Below are 16,045 nucleotides of genomic sequence, written 5' to 3'. Positions count from 1 at the left end.
ACATTTTAGACTGTTAAAATGCCTCTTAGCTCTTTGGCAAGTCTAGTGACTGACTACTGAAATACACACACAGTAGTAAAAAAGTTACTTGGCAAAGTAACTGGTGATACCGTTCATGTTTTTTTTTTCATTAAAAAAAAAAAAAAAAAAAAAAAAAAAAAAAAACAGTAACCTTTGCTATGTTTGGAGGTCATTTAATGTTGTGAATCAACCGATAAAGTTGATAAAATTGCTCCCGTTTTTGCCTTGGTTCCCTTCCGTCTACTTTCGACATGTGAAAACTGTTTCATCCTTTAAAGATAGACTCAAAAGTCAAGATTTTGCCGATTTAGGAGTATTTTGGATAAAAAGTTGCTTAGATTCGCTCGGAAGGTTTACCACAACAGAGCCTTTCTGAGACGTATACTGTTCTAAAATGGCGGCTGTTTACTAACGCTACCGAGTGTCATTTCGCTTGTGGTTCTATATGCATGAGATATCTAGGCGTAGATTGTATGATGTCGGCCACGGTCAGGAAATTGGAGCCACCTAGCCTAGCATCGCGTTTGCTACAGCGTCTCAACAAACACTCTTCCCTCTCCGTGTCTGACTTTTTTCGTGTCATTCAAGTATTAACGAACATTGGCTCCTTGCAGAAACGGTGACCAAATCCGAACGGATGAAAAAAAAACAAAAACGCAATGCACGAAAAACATGCAGATTTTGAACGTAACGGACGGCGTACACATTTAAAAACCAGTGCTCACGTGTACAAATTACGACGAGACCGTACAACTTGACAGGTGTGAATTATAGTGGACCGTCACAGTTAGGTAGTAGCACTCTGTAGCACGGGACGTCCAACTATCAGCGGTCAGGGCGAAACTATGTGCTTTCGTGAAATCATCTTCAATGGCTTTGCGTGCCATTTCTTAAATGTCGGGGATTATGTTGTGTGCGAAATATGTCCGCGAGGGAACAATATAACGCGGGTCAAGCGTTGCAATTAAATGAACGAAGCCCGCATCTTCAACCACGGAATATGGTTGCATATCTTTTGCAATGCAAATCCCCACTACATGGGTTATTTTCTTGTGTTTTTCTGACCTGATATTGTAAGGCTTTTGGAACGCCTCTTCTATAGACCCGTGTGTTTTCACTGGTGTCATCTTCGGGGTTGTCCTGCTCTGAGAAAACGATGTCTGTGGGTGATGCCGGCTGAAGTGCTGACTGCTGAGTCATGTTAGAAGTCTTGCCGTTAGCATAGGGAACAAGCGCTGAGCAATGCTTGCAAATTGTTTTATGTTTTTTTCAATATTTTCTCTCCGTCTGCATTGTAGTCCACGGGGAAACCGAAATGTTGCCACACCGCAGATTTGAAAGAAGCCGGTGCTTCCTCAAAATTCGGTCTGTCGACTCCTCCGCTCGCCATAACTTTTTTTGTTTTCTTTCTTGTTTCACTTTCACCTCGCTCGTAAGCGAGAGAGGGCGTTACTCGGCTGCTATTACACAGGTGCTTGACAGCAATTGGACATTTACTTGCGGGGCGGGAATTTCTCCACAGCTGCGCTTCACGTCACACACAGGCACACAGAGTTTGACCAATTCATTCCACAAGCGTTCGGAATAAATTACTGTAATTGCAAAACCAAAAAGGCGCGGTTCATAAAGGCGTATTGAACCGAACAGGGCGAACCGTTCGGTTCGGTTTTGAACCGCGAACCGTTGCACTGCTAGTTACGTGTATTCTTAAAAAAAAAAGAAATCAATAATTTCAAAAATTACTCATATGGATGACTGTTTTTTCCTTGAAAAGGTGTAAAACAGTTGGCACGTGGAGTAATATTGAAAATGCTAAGACTAACCTAATATTGTTCTGTAGTGTCCATTTCCCATCATATATGGACTTGAGGTTGGCGTTGTCGGTGCTTTGCGGCTCCAATTTACCCGATTTAATAGCTTCTAATGAGCAAGTGTGCAATCTTGCTAAATGTTTAAATCCTCTGAGTCACTGAGGTCCAGACTGCTCTTGAAGGTGCTTCCTGTTCCGGCTTCCTGCAATCCTACAAGCACAAGAAAACAGCACAATTTTTGACTCTTTGTAGTGCACTCATTAGCTGACACTGACAGCGCTAGACGTCCAATCAATTTTGACTGGGAGAGGCGGGCGACGAATGATCACTGTCAACCCTCCAAGTCAAAATGGATTGGACGTCTATCGTTGTCAAGGGCAGGCAATGAGTGAATTGAATTGACCTTTCACAGAAGCTCCAGCCCCCCTAAATACAGTTGCTAAGATGCGACTCCAAAGGCACAAACCATTGCAGGCAGAAGTATATCAGAGTGTTTTAAGTAAAGATGTCCCGATTGATCGGGATGCCGATCACGTTATTTTCAAAGTATTGGAATCGGCAAAAAAATATCGGACATGCCTTTTTTTAATATATATATATATTTTTTTTAATTTAAATCGTTTTCTAATTGTATTTAACGTTACAGACAAAATGTCTTACACTCATCCAGAGTAGTTTTGGCTTAAAGCAGGGCTATCAAATTTATTGCGTTAACGGCGGTAATTATTTTTTAAAAATTAATCACGTTAAATAATTAACGCATGCGCTGCACGACCCACTCATGCAGCGTCGTGTTCAATCTATAGACGCCGTTTTACCTATAGATAGTGCTAAAAGGCGGCATATAATGAGTAGAGAGACTTTTGACAGCCTTTGGAGCCATTTTTTATGTGGCTAAAGCCTTACAATACTTCTCTCAGCAATCAAAAATAACGTGGGAGGCAATATGGGGAAGAAAGCTAGTAGTTGCTCATTTTCTTAACACCCTATATTCTTTCCCAACGCAGAGAAGATATATCAATTGGTGCCCCAACGCACAGTCATGGGTGCACTTCCCGTCATGCATTTGGGCAGAAGTTAAATGGCTGCAGTATCATTTACTGAAAGCTCAACAAATACACTAGATGACAATATTTAATCACAATATACAAAGTCACATTTATCCTTTAAGAATTACAAGTCTTTCTATCCGTGGATCCCTCTCACAGAAAGAATGTTAATAATGTAAATGCCATCTTGAGGATTTATTGTCATAATAAACAAATACAGTACTTATGTACTGTATGTTGAATGTATATATTCGTCCGAGTTTTATTCATTTTTTTCTTAATGTATTGGCAAAATGTATATGATCGGGAAAAATTATCGGGAATGATTGGAACTGAATCGGGAGCAAAAGAAAAAAGCAATCGGATCGGGAAATATCGGGATCGGCAGATACTCAAACTAAATCGATCGGGATCGGATCGGCAGCAAAAAAACATGATCGGAACAACCCTAGTTTTAAGTGATTTATTTTAGAGCAAAACCAGCGCAACATCTGGGGCTTGAAAAAATTGCAGCTAGTGAGGCAAAATCATTCAGGTTCAACACTTAATGTAAAGCAAAGGGTTGGGATACTAAGGTGTGCGTTCACAAAATGTTAATGAAAAATAAAAACAAAATAAGTTCATATTCACTTAAAGGTAAAATACTAGGGGTGTTAACGGTACACAAAAATCTCAGTTCGGTACGTACCTCGGTTTTGAGGTCACGGTTCAGTTCATTTTTGGTACAGTAAGAAAACAAGATGCAAAATATAAATGTGCTAGTTGTTTATTACACACTTTTGTGCTTTCAACAATAGGAAAAGTAGCCTATACAAAGCTAGAATTTTGATCAAAAAGTAGCGGGTATTTAAAGATAATAATCCAACAACAATTTGCCATTCAGACCCCGCGTATTGGTCAGCTTTCTTTCTGAAAGAAAGAAGAAAAAAGAAGTCCTTTGCTAAAGAGAAAAGCAATCCCAATGACAAAGATTTTAACATGTATTTTACAAATGAAATGCCTCAATGAATTTTTTTTTTCTTATGAACGGTTTTCAAAAGCTTGATTGGTGGATTTTCTCAAGTTAGAGCGCCACACAGAAATTATTAAATTTAATTGTGTAAGCAGGATCTGTGTATTATTCTTTAAAAAAGGCACTTGGACACTCCACAGAAGTTTTGGCTAAAAAATTTGTCAACAGATGAAACCAAAGCTGTATTGTTTGGGAGTAATACACAACGTCAGACATGTCCAAAGTCCGGTCCGGGGGCCAAATGCGGCCCTTTGTCAAATTTCATCCGGCCCCCCGCCTCTGTCATAAAATCAATCATGTCTGGCCCGCACACAGGCTTAATAAATTGGTCAGCAGTACTGCTACCAGCATATGAAGTAGCTTACACACTAAATGTTGCTCCTCATTCACCCACTAAAAGGCAGCAGCACTCTAAGCAACAATACCCAGGTTGACCCTTTAATCCCAATTTTCTAAAATAACGACTACCAACAAAAAAAAAAAAAAACAAAAAAGAAAGTTGACTGCGATGGCCAACACTTCAAGGATAGGTGGAAATTGGAACATTTCTTCACTAAAATACGCATCAACTGTGTCTGCCTCATTCACAAAGAGACTGTCGCTGTTTTTAAAGAGTTCAATGTGAGGCGATATTACCAAACAAGACACGCTGACATGTACGACAAGATTACAGAGAAGATACGTAGCGAGAAATTCAAACAACTTGAAGCTAGTTTAATTTTACAGCTGCGGTATTTCACAAGAGCCCGAGAGTCGAAGGAGAACGCCACAAAGGCTAGTTGCGAGATTGTTGAAATTATTAATTTAAAAGAATAATAAAGCAAATGTGACACACAGAATGTCTTGCTAAAATCTGATTAAATATATTGTTCTACGTGAAGGATGTCAGCTAAGGTCGGCCCCCCAAATTTTTACCACACCAAATCTGGCCCCCTTTGCAAAAAGTTTGGACACCCCTGCACAACGTCATGTGTGGAGGAAAAATGGAGCAGCTCACCAACATCAACACCTCATCCCCAGCGTGAAGCATGGTGGAGGAAGCATCATGATTTGGGAATGTTTTGCTACCTCAGGGCCTGGACAAATTGCAATCATTAATGGAAGAATGAATTCAAAAGTTTATCAGGATGTTTTGCAGGAAAACCTGAGGCCGTCTGTCAGACAGTTGAAGCTAAAAAGAGCACTGCAACAAGACAGTTGCCACGTTTACATGGAGCCAAATATTCCAATTACAATCGGAATATTTGTTCAAACCGAATAAATGTGTTCCATATAAACACCTCATTCGGAATGAACAGGCCCAAACCGAATGGAATTTCATTCCGATTCACAGGGGTGGAATATTCCTTTTCCCAAACCGATTAGAAGTAAAATTATATCATGTAAACAGCGGAAATGGTGTCTGGTTGCGTTCTTTCTGCACATGCTCCGTACTGACGTTACTTACGTCACTTGCAACATGGCTTCCAAGCACACGCACAGCGCACCCACACAACTTTTTAAATGAACGGCGTATCATTCTGAAGTTTTGTTTCCACTCGAAAAGTTAAAACAGCAGCTGATCTGACGATCGAGCTCCATGTTTTGCAACGTGACGCTTTGTTTTGATTAATCTGCGAATGTCAGACGGCAGTTGTCAAACGTCGTTTCGGAATAAAGGCAGTCACATGTAAACGCTGGATCGGAATAGATGAAGTGACATGTAAACAGCTGATGTGAAATTTCCATTCGGAATTATTTGAATCGGTATGAATAAAAGTCAGCATGTAAACGTGGCTAGTGATCCAAAACACAGAAGTAAATCAAATTCAGGATGGTTTCAGAAGAACAAAATATACGTTCTGGAGTGGCCAAGTCAAAGTCCAGACTTGAACCCCATTGAGACGCTGTAGCATGAACTAAAGACAGCGCTTCATACCAGACATTCCAGGTTTCTGACTGAACTACAGTAGTTTTGTAGAGAAGAATGGGCCAAAGCGTCTAATTGAAGTTATTGCTGCCAAAGGGGGGGACCACAAATTATTAAATGTAATTGTTTGCATACTATCCTCATTAAAATATGAAAACCTATAAATGTTTGGGTGGTTTTAGTTAAATCAGACACTGTTTTTTCATCTGTGTGATTTTGATCAGAGCCAAAAGATTCAGATACTTTTTCATACCACTGTTGATATTCCATCGGCACATTGCTTCACCACTTTGAACATTCGCGGCTTGTTGATACTTTTCGTCTTTTCCGTAAGGTCTGATGGCTGTTGGCTATCTCAATCACACCAAATCAATCAATTAACAAACAATGGGGCATCTGATAGTTTGTCAGATCATGCACCCTTGACAACGGTTTCGAGGACGTACGATTGGTCGATGTGCCGTTGAGTTTGCGAAAGGTCAATTGAGCCATAGACTCTATCCATTGGCTTAAAAAGGGTGAAAAAAGCCAGTTAGGTGCATGGGCAAAGCACTCACCTGATTTGGGAGCTTTTCCCAAGGAAGTGTCTTTTCCTGTGGAGGACTCCCACACGCTAGTGCTGACTGAGTCCTGGCTTTTCATCATCGTTCCAGAGTTGTGAGGCGGTTTCTTATCTTTTTTGTCATCAAATGCATATTCGCTGCTCTCATCGAGATCTGAAGACTGTCCAAATAGTCAAACATTAATTGTCATTAAATTTTAGCTATCAAACATTGCTGTTCACAGTCACTATCTTACAGAGAATTCCTGAACCTCATCTTTCAACTCCGGTAAGATGCTTACTCCACCTACTGGTTTCTTTGTCGATTTATTTAAAACCTGTTCCTCAATTTTCCTTGCGAGGTCACTGACTTTGTTTTCTGAAAAAAAAAAAAGGACACAGCCACAAATGAATAGTTAGCATTACTTGGTCAATTAACAAATACAGAAGTTGAACTGCTTACCTGTTGCAAAGCTTGTCTTTTTTACATTACCATTCTGGTCTTTGAAACTCTGGAGTTGCCCGGGAACAATCTCTTGCAACTCACTGACGTCTGAGAAGTCATCAGCGTAATCGTCATCATCATCGTCGTCACCATCATCCTCCTCATCATCATCGACATTCCCTAGCTCCATGATCGCCGTCTTGGTCACGCCTACGGCCAGTTGGCTTATGGAGGGTGAGAGCCCAGTTGGAACCGGTCTCGCCTGGATCAAATTGGGTTTTCTTGCATTGGTTTCAATTGCATCCTCTCTAAGTACTCTTGCTTGGGAAGGTCTGCCCCACTGATGGTGAAGGAGCTCATCCTCCTCTGTGTCTGAATCCACAAAAGAACTGAAAGGTGGCGTTCTAAGGCAGAACCAAAGTCTTGTTCAAATTAAACCCTCAAATCACATTTGTCATTTTGACTGTACGGTCCCTGACAAAAGTCTTGTTGCTTATCTATTTTGGAGAAACAATTGCTAATAACCTGACTTTTGATTATCCATTTGGTTTCAGAAATGGCTCATATGAAGGCTAAGACCCTCCCAAATGATGATGAATGTACAAAAATATATTTGTTTCACTGAAAAAAGCTTTATCATTTGATGACAACATAAAAGGTCAAATTTTGGCAAGACAAAAGTTTTGTCGCCTCCAGAATGTAGTGTGAAAATTGAACAAAAAATGTACTTCAAATACAAAAATATGTTACATAACATAAGCGAATTAAGTAGTGGTGCTGTGAGATCCAAATGTAATATTTTGTATGACTTCCATTGGCTCCATGCTCATGCTCAATGATGTTCATGTCTGGTGACTGGGCTGACCAGTCTTGGAGGATTTTGATGTTCTTTGCCTGAGGAAGTTTGAGGTAGAGATTGAAGTATGCGATGGAGCACTACTTTGCTGCAGAATTTGTCCCTTTTTATGGTTAGGAATGTAAGAAGCAGCTAAGATTTGTTGATATTTCAGACTATTTATGTTGTCTTCCACCCTGCAGATCTCTCGCCCAACCCCATACTGGATGTAACCCCAGACCATGATTTTGTTACCACCAAATTTCAATATTTTCTGAGTGAATCTCAGATCCATGCAGGCTCCAGTAGGTCTCCTGCAATATTTGCGGTGACTGTGGTGTAATTTAATGGAAGATTCATCTGAAATATCCACCTTTTGCCACTTTTCCAGCGTCCATCCTTTTGACAGGCTGTGGGCCTTGGCAAATGCCACACGTTTTTTTTTTAATTGTCTGCACCCTTAGAGATAAATAGTCTGAAATATCAACAAATCTTAGCTGCCTCTTACATTCCTAACCATAAAAAGGGACAAATTCTGCAGCAGGATGGTACTCCATCGCATACTTCAATCTCTACCTCAAAGCTCCTCAAGGCAAAGAAGATCTAGATCCTCCAGGACTGGCCAGCCCAGTCACCAGACATGAACATCATTGAGCATGAGCATGGAAGATGAAACCCAAGAATGTTGATGAACTCTAGGAGGCATGCAAGACAGCTTTCTTTGATGTTCCTGATGATTTCATCAATAAATTGTATGAATCTTTGCCGAACCACATGGATGCAGTCCTTGCCGAAGCCCATGGACGTCATACAAAATATTACATTTAAAACACACACAGCACCACTACTTAATTCGCTTATGTTATGTAACATATTGTTTTTGTATTTGAAGTAGTGTTGCACTGATACCATTTTTTGGGCCCGATACCGATACAGATACCTGGCTGTGCAGTATCGGCCGATAGCGATACCATTCCGATACCACTCTGTTTGCAAAAAAGAAAACATACACATACATATATACATATATATATATATATACATATACATATATATATACATATATATATATATATACATATATACATACATATATATATATACATATACATATATATATACATATATATATATACATACATATATACATACATATATACATATATATATACATATATATATACATATATATATATATATATATATATATATATATATATATATATATATACACATATTTACGTATAAGGGTGCAACGATACAGTTAAGTCATGGTTCGGTACGATTTTCGATACAATTCATTGCATGCATTTAATGCTCTAAAACAGAAAATACAACTGTTATTATTATTATTATTATTTTTTTTTTTGCTAACAAGCAAAAATAACAGTGCCATCATATAAACAAGCATTTTAGTGCACAATATTTATGTGCTTACTTCTTACTGATCTGAAGAAATTTTGTATATAAGTGCTGAGAACAATCTTTACTGTTTGTAAAGTGGGGCACACTGTTGATTGCTGCAGCTCTCTTAGCGGCTATATTTACCATATAAGCAAAACATCCTATTTGTGGTCCGAGTCCATCTGTAACATGTGCTGAATTAACAGTATTTGCAGCATTATCTATAGTCACTGGTATGGATTGATTTAGCCTGCTTAACTTCCATTCAGTCATGGCGGTTTCTAATTCATCAATGTAGTATATGGACAACACGTCGCTCTGGGCTCACGCAGCTAATGGCATGAGATCTAATGTAGCACATCTAGGTTGCTATTTGATGATATCTAGTGTGCGCGCTGCGCCGCTTGAGTGTTTTCTGGCCACAGAAATCACTTCTGCTCATTACTGCACAACACCAGCATATGACAATCGACTTGCATAAACAGGACGAGTTTGAAGTACGGCACTCTTAATTTGCCACTCATTGTTCATCATGAAACCATGAGTTTGCTTAGTCTCTCACGGTCTTAACCTTTCTGATCCCATCGGCGCTACAACAGCAGGCGTTAGCTCACGCATGCTAATCGTTTGTGAATGCCATGTTAGAAAAGCAGCATAACATCGCGGATATGCGTTGTAGTGAATATCCTTAATATTGAAGACGAAGGTGTTATTTTCGTTTAGTAATTTCGAGACAAAGACATACAGATGTCATGCATCGGGATTTGGGAAGTTAGCTCACGTGGGGAGGACAGTTCATTTGCGCTCAAGTGATGCCAGTAGATAGTATCGGCGCCTGAAATGCTGTTACCCGTCGATACCGATACCACCAATTCGGGCCGGATCGGTGACCCTTGCCGATACTGGTATCGGTGCAACTTTAATTTGAAGTACATTTTTTGTTCAATTTTCACACTTTCTATCGGCGACAAAACTTTTGTCTTGCCAAAATTTGACCTTTATGTCTACATTAAATGATAAATCTTTTTTAGTGGAACAAATATATATTTTTGTACACTCAACATCATTTGGGAGGGTCTTGGCTTTCATATGAGCCATTTCTGAAACCAATTGAATAATTAAAAGTCAGGTTATTAGCAATTGTTTCTACAAAATGGATAAGCGACAAGACCTTTGTCAGGGACTGAAGAACAATAAAAACAACAACTTACTTGTGAGCAAGTTCTCTCTGAGCAGCTTTATAATTGGGTGTAGATGTATTTGGTTGAATGGTGGTCCTGACTCTTGGAGCAGGTTGGGGGGTCTTAGCTTGTCGAGCTACAACTTCAGAGACACCCTTGATCACCCTTGAGGGTAAACTGCTGGCTCGAGGTCGCGTCTGAAACACTATACAGAGAGAACCAAAGATCATGTCCGCACAAACAGATGTTTAGCCACCGCTAGCTTAAGGGGACAGACAACACTTTGTTTAAATTATCTTCATGTGAATGCAAATGGTGAATTTCTTAGACCTCTGACAATGGAGAGAACTATGTTAAAACACAAACAAAATTCAAATAAACTACAACCGCCCGGTACCAAAACAAGATGCGACACAACACAATGCTACCATCTTTTGGATAACTGTAGTGACTGCATAACAATTAATCAGTCCTGAATAAAAACCAAATAAAAAATCAGGCTGTGATGATTGATGTGTATATATCCCTAGAAATGTTACATTTCATTTTGATCCATCCACGAATAACGGAGCGAAAACTATTTTCGTCAGAGCTGGGTAGAGTAGCCAAAAATTTTACTCAGAGTAGTGTTATAAAAAAATATTACTGAAGTAGTCATCCTCAAAAAAGTTACCAAGTGCAAGTAAAAAAGTAATGAGCCACATTTTTTTTCTCAGAACAACATCGTCTATATGAAATGGTATTATTAGGGGTGTGTATTGCGTCATACAGTGCCCTCCATAATTATTGGCACCCCTGAAAAAGATGTGTTTTTTAGCTTCTAATATTTTTTTTAAATTCAAATAATATGGGACCTTAATGGAAAAAAAGAGAAAAATCCAACCTTCAATACAAGTGCATTCATTCAGTGGGGAAAAAATCCCACATAAAGAAAAAATTATTTGACATCAAATAATGTATGTCACAATTATTAGCGCCCCTGGTGTTAATACTTTGTACAACCCCCTTTTGCCAACAAAACAAAGTCTGGGGACTGAGATGGCCATGGGAGGAGCTTGATTTTGTGTCAGGTGAACCATTTCTGTGTAGATTTGGCCATATGTTTAGGGTCATTGTCTTGCTGAAAGACCCAGTGACGACCCATCTTCAGCTTTCGGGCAGAGGGCAACAGATTTTGATTAAAAATGTCCTGATATTTCAAAACATTCATGATGCCATGCACCCTAACAAGGTTCCCAGGGCCTTTGGAAGCGATACAGCCCCTCAGCATCACTGACCCATCCCCATACTTCACAGTGGGTAGGTATGAGGTGCTTTTCAGCATGAGCATCTTTCGTGGCACGCCAGACCCACTTAGTGTTTGATGCCAAAAAGGTCACGGTCCCAAGCTTCATTTGGGACTGTGTGCTTTGGTCAGATGAGACCAAGATTGAGCCTTTTGGCAACAAACACTCTAAGTGGGTCTGGCGTGCCACGAAAGATGCGCATGCTGAAAAGCACCTCATACCCAATGTGAAGTATGGGGGTGGGTCAGTGATGCTGTGGGGCTGTTTCGCTTCCAAAGGCCCTGGGAACCTTGTTAGGGTGCATGGCATCATGAATGCTTTGAAATATCAGGACATTTTAAATCAAAATCTGTTGCCCTCTGCCCGAAAGCTGAAGATGGGTCGTCACTGGGTCTTTCAGCAAGACAATGACCCTAAACATATGGCCAAATCTACACAGAAATGGTTCACCAGACACAAAATCAAGCTCCTCTCATGGCCATCTCAGTCCCCAGACCTTGTTTTGTTGGCAAAAGGGGGTTGTACAAAGTATTAACAGCAGGGGTGACAATAATTGTGACACACATTATTTGATGTCAAATAATTTTTTCTTTATGTGGGATTTTTTCCCCAATGAATGAATGCACTTGTGTTGAAGGTTGGATTTTTCTCTTTTTTTCCATTAAGGTCCCATATTATTTGAATTTAAAAAATATATATATTAGAAGCTAAAAAACACATCTTTTTCAGGGGTGCCAATAATTATGGAGGGCACTGTATGTAAAACATAAGAACATTGGCTAACTTACTTGACAAAAGTCCGCAAGCTTAAACGCTATAAAATGCTAACTTTTTTTTCAATGCTCTTCACAAATGGTTCAGACTCATATTACCACAAAAAACGGCTAAATATACATATAATATATATACCGAATGCATTAAAAAACATTAGCCCAAAGAAAAACTTAGCTTACGTTGGCCTTAACAGGGAGCAGTTGCATTTAGCCATGTGAAATGAGGCAGACCAGAGGGCAATGTATCCACCCTAATCAATAAACTAAATGTAAACACTTTCAAAATAAAACATTACAACGCCAGTTTAAATAAACGAATACTCGAGGCAACAAAATTTAATTCGAATATTTTTTTCTAATCGAATACTCGAGTTAATCGATTAATCACTGCAGCACTATAGCAAATAGCGTCCATGTTAGTGTAGCCCTAGCCATTAGCATCTACATAACATTAGCATCTAAATTACCAACCAATAGGCGAACAGTTCAACCCAAGACTCATTAATTGAATACCATTCATTTTGCTCGTTCACGCTGACAATGAAATGAAAAATCAAATTATTAAACAAGATTCTTCTCGCTCGGATTCGAACTATAAAGGCTTTAATTTGTCAGTGTGGCGAAAATAACCTTTCACAAACTTGAGTCAGGGTTTTATAGTGCTAATAAGATAGCTGAATTAGGCTTGATGATGTCATTTACTAAAAACAAGTGTTCCAAAGAAGCTCTCGCAAAATGAACTCAGTGTTACAGTGGCTTTTAAGATTAATGAATTAAGCGAGATGATGTCATCTACTAAATCTTTGGTTGCCACTTGCAGCATTAGACGTCTAATCAATTTTGACTGAGAGTTCTGGCAATGATTGGCCGCTGACTGAATGGATTAGACGTCTATTGCTGTTAATGGGTGTTTTGGCTGGCAATGCTATGAGGCTTGCGCAATGACTTTAACATACCCTGAAAAGCATGTCTGGATTTGTTTGGAGACTGGTGGCTGTCCTTCCACTTCAGGGCCAACTTCCGCTCTAAAGTGTTTATTATGTCCACACGATGGCGCCAATAGTCAGGCAATTGCTTTCCAAGGCTCTGCTGCTTTGTGCGCAAATTTGTAAGAATGGACCTGAGATCCTTGGATTTGAGTTTATTCTGCTCCTGGCAAAAGTGGTAGAGAGAGAAATGAAAGAATAAATTAATAAAAAATCAACAAAATCTCTGGTTTGGTAGGTTGATGTGTATGTAAGAAAAGTGGGGGACGGTAGATTCCTGTGAAATATTTGAGTCTTTTGTGAGCATTGACACTTTGAATTTAAGTAATTAAACATATTAATTTAGTTTAATAGTTGAGAGCCAAATACTACCATTTTCAATGTTGGATTACACACAGCTAACTGTAAACCATTACCAATGAACATACACTACCATATAAGATTTAACCTAGGACTAGAGCAAAATAATCATTTTCTGATTTGAAAATATTAAATATACTTAGAAAAGTGTTAGTAATACTGCATTTAACAATTCCAACTTTGTACATTTGCCATAACCTTCCTAGTTGTGATCAATGATAACGTCTTCTCCGTCTGTTTTGGTTTGTTTTCTTTTTGCCGTAAGGTCAGTTGATGGTTCAAACGCCTGACCTCTACCGCCCCCTGGATTAAAGGAGGACTAACTCGGACATAGATATATAGTGATCCCTCGCAACTTCGCGCTTCAAACTTTGCACCCAGAGTCAATCGTGTTTTTTTTTTCAATTAAAAAATGAAATAAAATACAGATGAGCTGTCCGAAACCGATCGCGTAGTCTCACTCTCGCTCCCTCCCTCTGCTCTTTGTTTGCCAGCTCATGCACTGGAGTTGCTTATTGAAGTTAACAATGTTGACTAATGTTTGGGTTTGAGCTGGCCAGAGCCGTAGGCTTCAAGCGCCGAATGCGTCAATCATTGTTTAACTTGTTAAACAGTTGCTGAGGCAACTCATTGTCAGGGAGCAGTTTGAGTGGACTCACTCAATGAAGCATTTAATAAAGTCAAGCATTTTTCTACTACAGTACTTTATTCTTGTTAAAAAATAATTCGGTGAGACAGTAGCATGTTTAAAACTTATCATAATTATTACATTTGAAGTGCTTAAAACCCATTTTTTTTAGAATATATATAAATATATATGTAACTATTTTTTTTTTTTATAATTTGGGGAAAAAAAAGTGAAAAAACATGTCTTATACGTTTCCCTTTCCAATGCTAAGTCTGAATTAATACATTGAACACAAAAAATACTTTTTTTTTTGGTGGTGGTGGTGGGGTAGTGCTACTTCATGGTTTTTCAATTATCGCGGCGGGTTCTGGTCCCCACTAACCACGAAAAACGAGGGATGACTGTATAGATGCATTTTTTTACAGGGTTTATGCGGGTCATTCATTTAAAAAGCATTAAAAGTCATTAAATGGATTTTGTCAAAATTCAGACCTTAAAAAGCATTACACCAAATGTTCGAGGCATCAAAAATTATATAAAATTGATGGTTAACCACCCCTCCCCATAATTTATTTGGGTTATCAATGTATAAAATGTAAAATGATATCGAATAATATCAACATCGGTTTTGGGTCAATATGCATGTCGCCTTCAAAGTAATTGTAGCAGCCTGCTCCCTTTGTTTAAGGACTGGTCACAGCAGTCATACTTATTGACCATTAGATGTCTCCAAACTAAGAGGCTTGGGATTTGTTATGTTGGCAGACCATGTGCATTCATGGTGCAAAAATTAAATGAACAATAAATGATTGAAAAATGATAAATTATCTCATTACATACCTCATTCACTGTACTCCGGCTGTGTGTCTTTGTTGTTATTTTGAGCCAGAAGTGATGTGGCAGTGCCTTACTGGCAAAAAACTGGTGATTGCACTATTTTGATTTCAACAATAAATATAGTGGTGCAATATACCGTAGGCGCTTTTTCTCCATAACCTTAATAGAAGTTGTTCCCTTATTTTTCACAGAATGCTTATTTGAAAATCTTGAAGTTGTTACATTTATCATGAATAAAGTACCCAGTTGGGGTACACAATACAATTGGCGAAAATATGTAAAGCCCAAGACCGCATATGGTGGTACCGGTTTGATATCGTTATTGGATTTTTGGAATTGGACAATAGCGGGATATCGGTAAGAAGGCATTATCGGACAACTCTACTTACAATTTGTGTGTGTGAAACTATTAGCAGTTGGCCATGGGCATTCAATTAGTTTAAAGTGGCAATAAAAGTGACATTCAAAAGCCTTAAATGAGATTTGCTGATACCCGTAAAAAACCCGTTTTACTCGAACATATTCGCAGTCTGACTGCGTGCACCCAACAGTGACGCTCGTAACGTGACAATACGGGACGAATACAAATACCGTTACAATCTTAGTGTCGACATTTTGTCTCCTTTATCAAATATAATTTGGCGCTTCTACAACCAAAGTGCTACACGCAGTGACACGAGGTGTCGCCTTGTTTGTCCAACACATGCGGCAAGGTTTCAGTGTTGTCAGACCCATCGCTAGTGGTTAGTACAACTATACATCGTCTTTCGCTATTACCCTTAATGTAGCAATGCTAACGCTGTACAGTGTGTAACGTAATTTTTGGACTATAAGCCGCTACTTTTTTCCCCTCATTTTGAATCCTGTGGCTTCAAGTCCAGTGCGGCCTATTTGTTTATTTATTTGGGTTAATAGGTAACACTTTATTTGACAGCGGTGTCATAAAATTACCATAGGACCGTCATAA

At 39.0% G+C, this 16,045-nt stretch overlaps 1 protein-coding gene across 9 annotated transcripts in view; it reads right to left on the bottom strand.

The window, feature by feature from the left end:
• The window catches only part of dzip1 (DAZ interacting zinc finger protein 1), a 59,404-nt gene that overhangs the window by 15,088 nt on the left and 28,271 nt on the right, over nt 1-16,045 (bottom strand). For 5 of the 9 annotated variants that reach the window (XR_009061777.1, XR_009061769.1, XR_009061771.1 and 2 more), the window contains 6 exons: nt 13,224-13,419; nt 10,239-10,413; nt 6,807-7,192; nt 6,601-6,722; nt 6,360-6,525; nt 1,845-2,042 (listed from right to left, as the gene is read on the bottom strand). Coding sequence is in view for 2 of the 9 variants with exons in the window: in XM_057826262.1 (XP_057682245.1) it covers nt 1,966-2,042; nt 6,360-6,525; nt 6,601-6,722; nt 6,807-7,192; nt 10,239-10,413; nt 13,224-13,419 (1,122 nt within the window). In the remaining 7 variants the exon portion in view is untranslated. Of the gene's footprint in view, nt 1-178; nt 2,043-6,359; nt 6,526-6,600; nt 6,723-6,806; nt 7,193-10,238; nt 10,414-13,223; nt 13,420-16,045 lie in introns of those variants that run through there. The other 4 variants (XR_009061774.1, XM_057826273.1, XR_009061775.1 and 1 more) reach the window with 3 other exon arrangements.

This window comes from Corythoichthys intestinalis, chromosome 2 (assembly GCF_030265065.1).
Source record: "Corythoichthys intestinalis isolate RoL2023-P3 chromosome 2, ASM3026506v1, whole genome shotgun sequence".
NCBI classification, from domain to species: domain Eukaryota; kingdom Metazoa; phylum Chordata; class Actinopteri; order Syngnathiformes; family Syngnathidae; genus Corythoichthys; species Corythoichthys intestinalis.
Note: the sequence above shows the minus strand (reverse complement) of the source record. Positions and strands in the feature narration are given on the sequence as shown.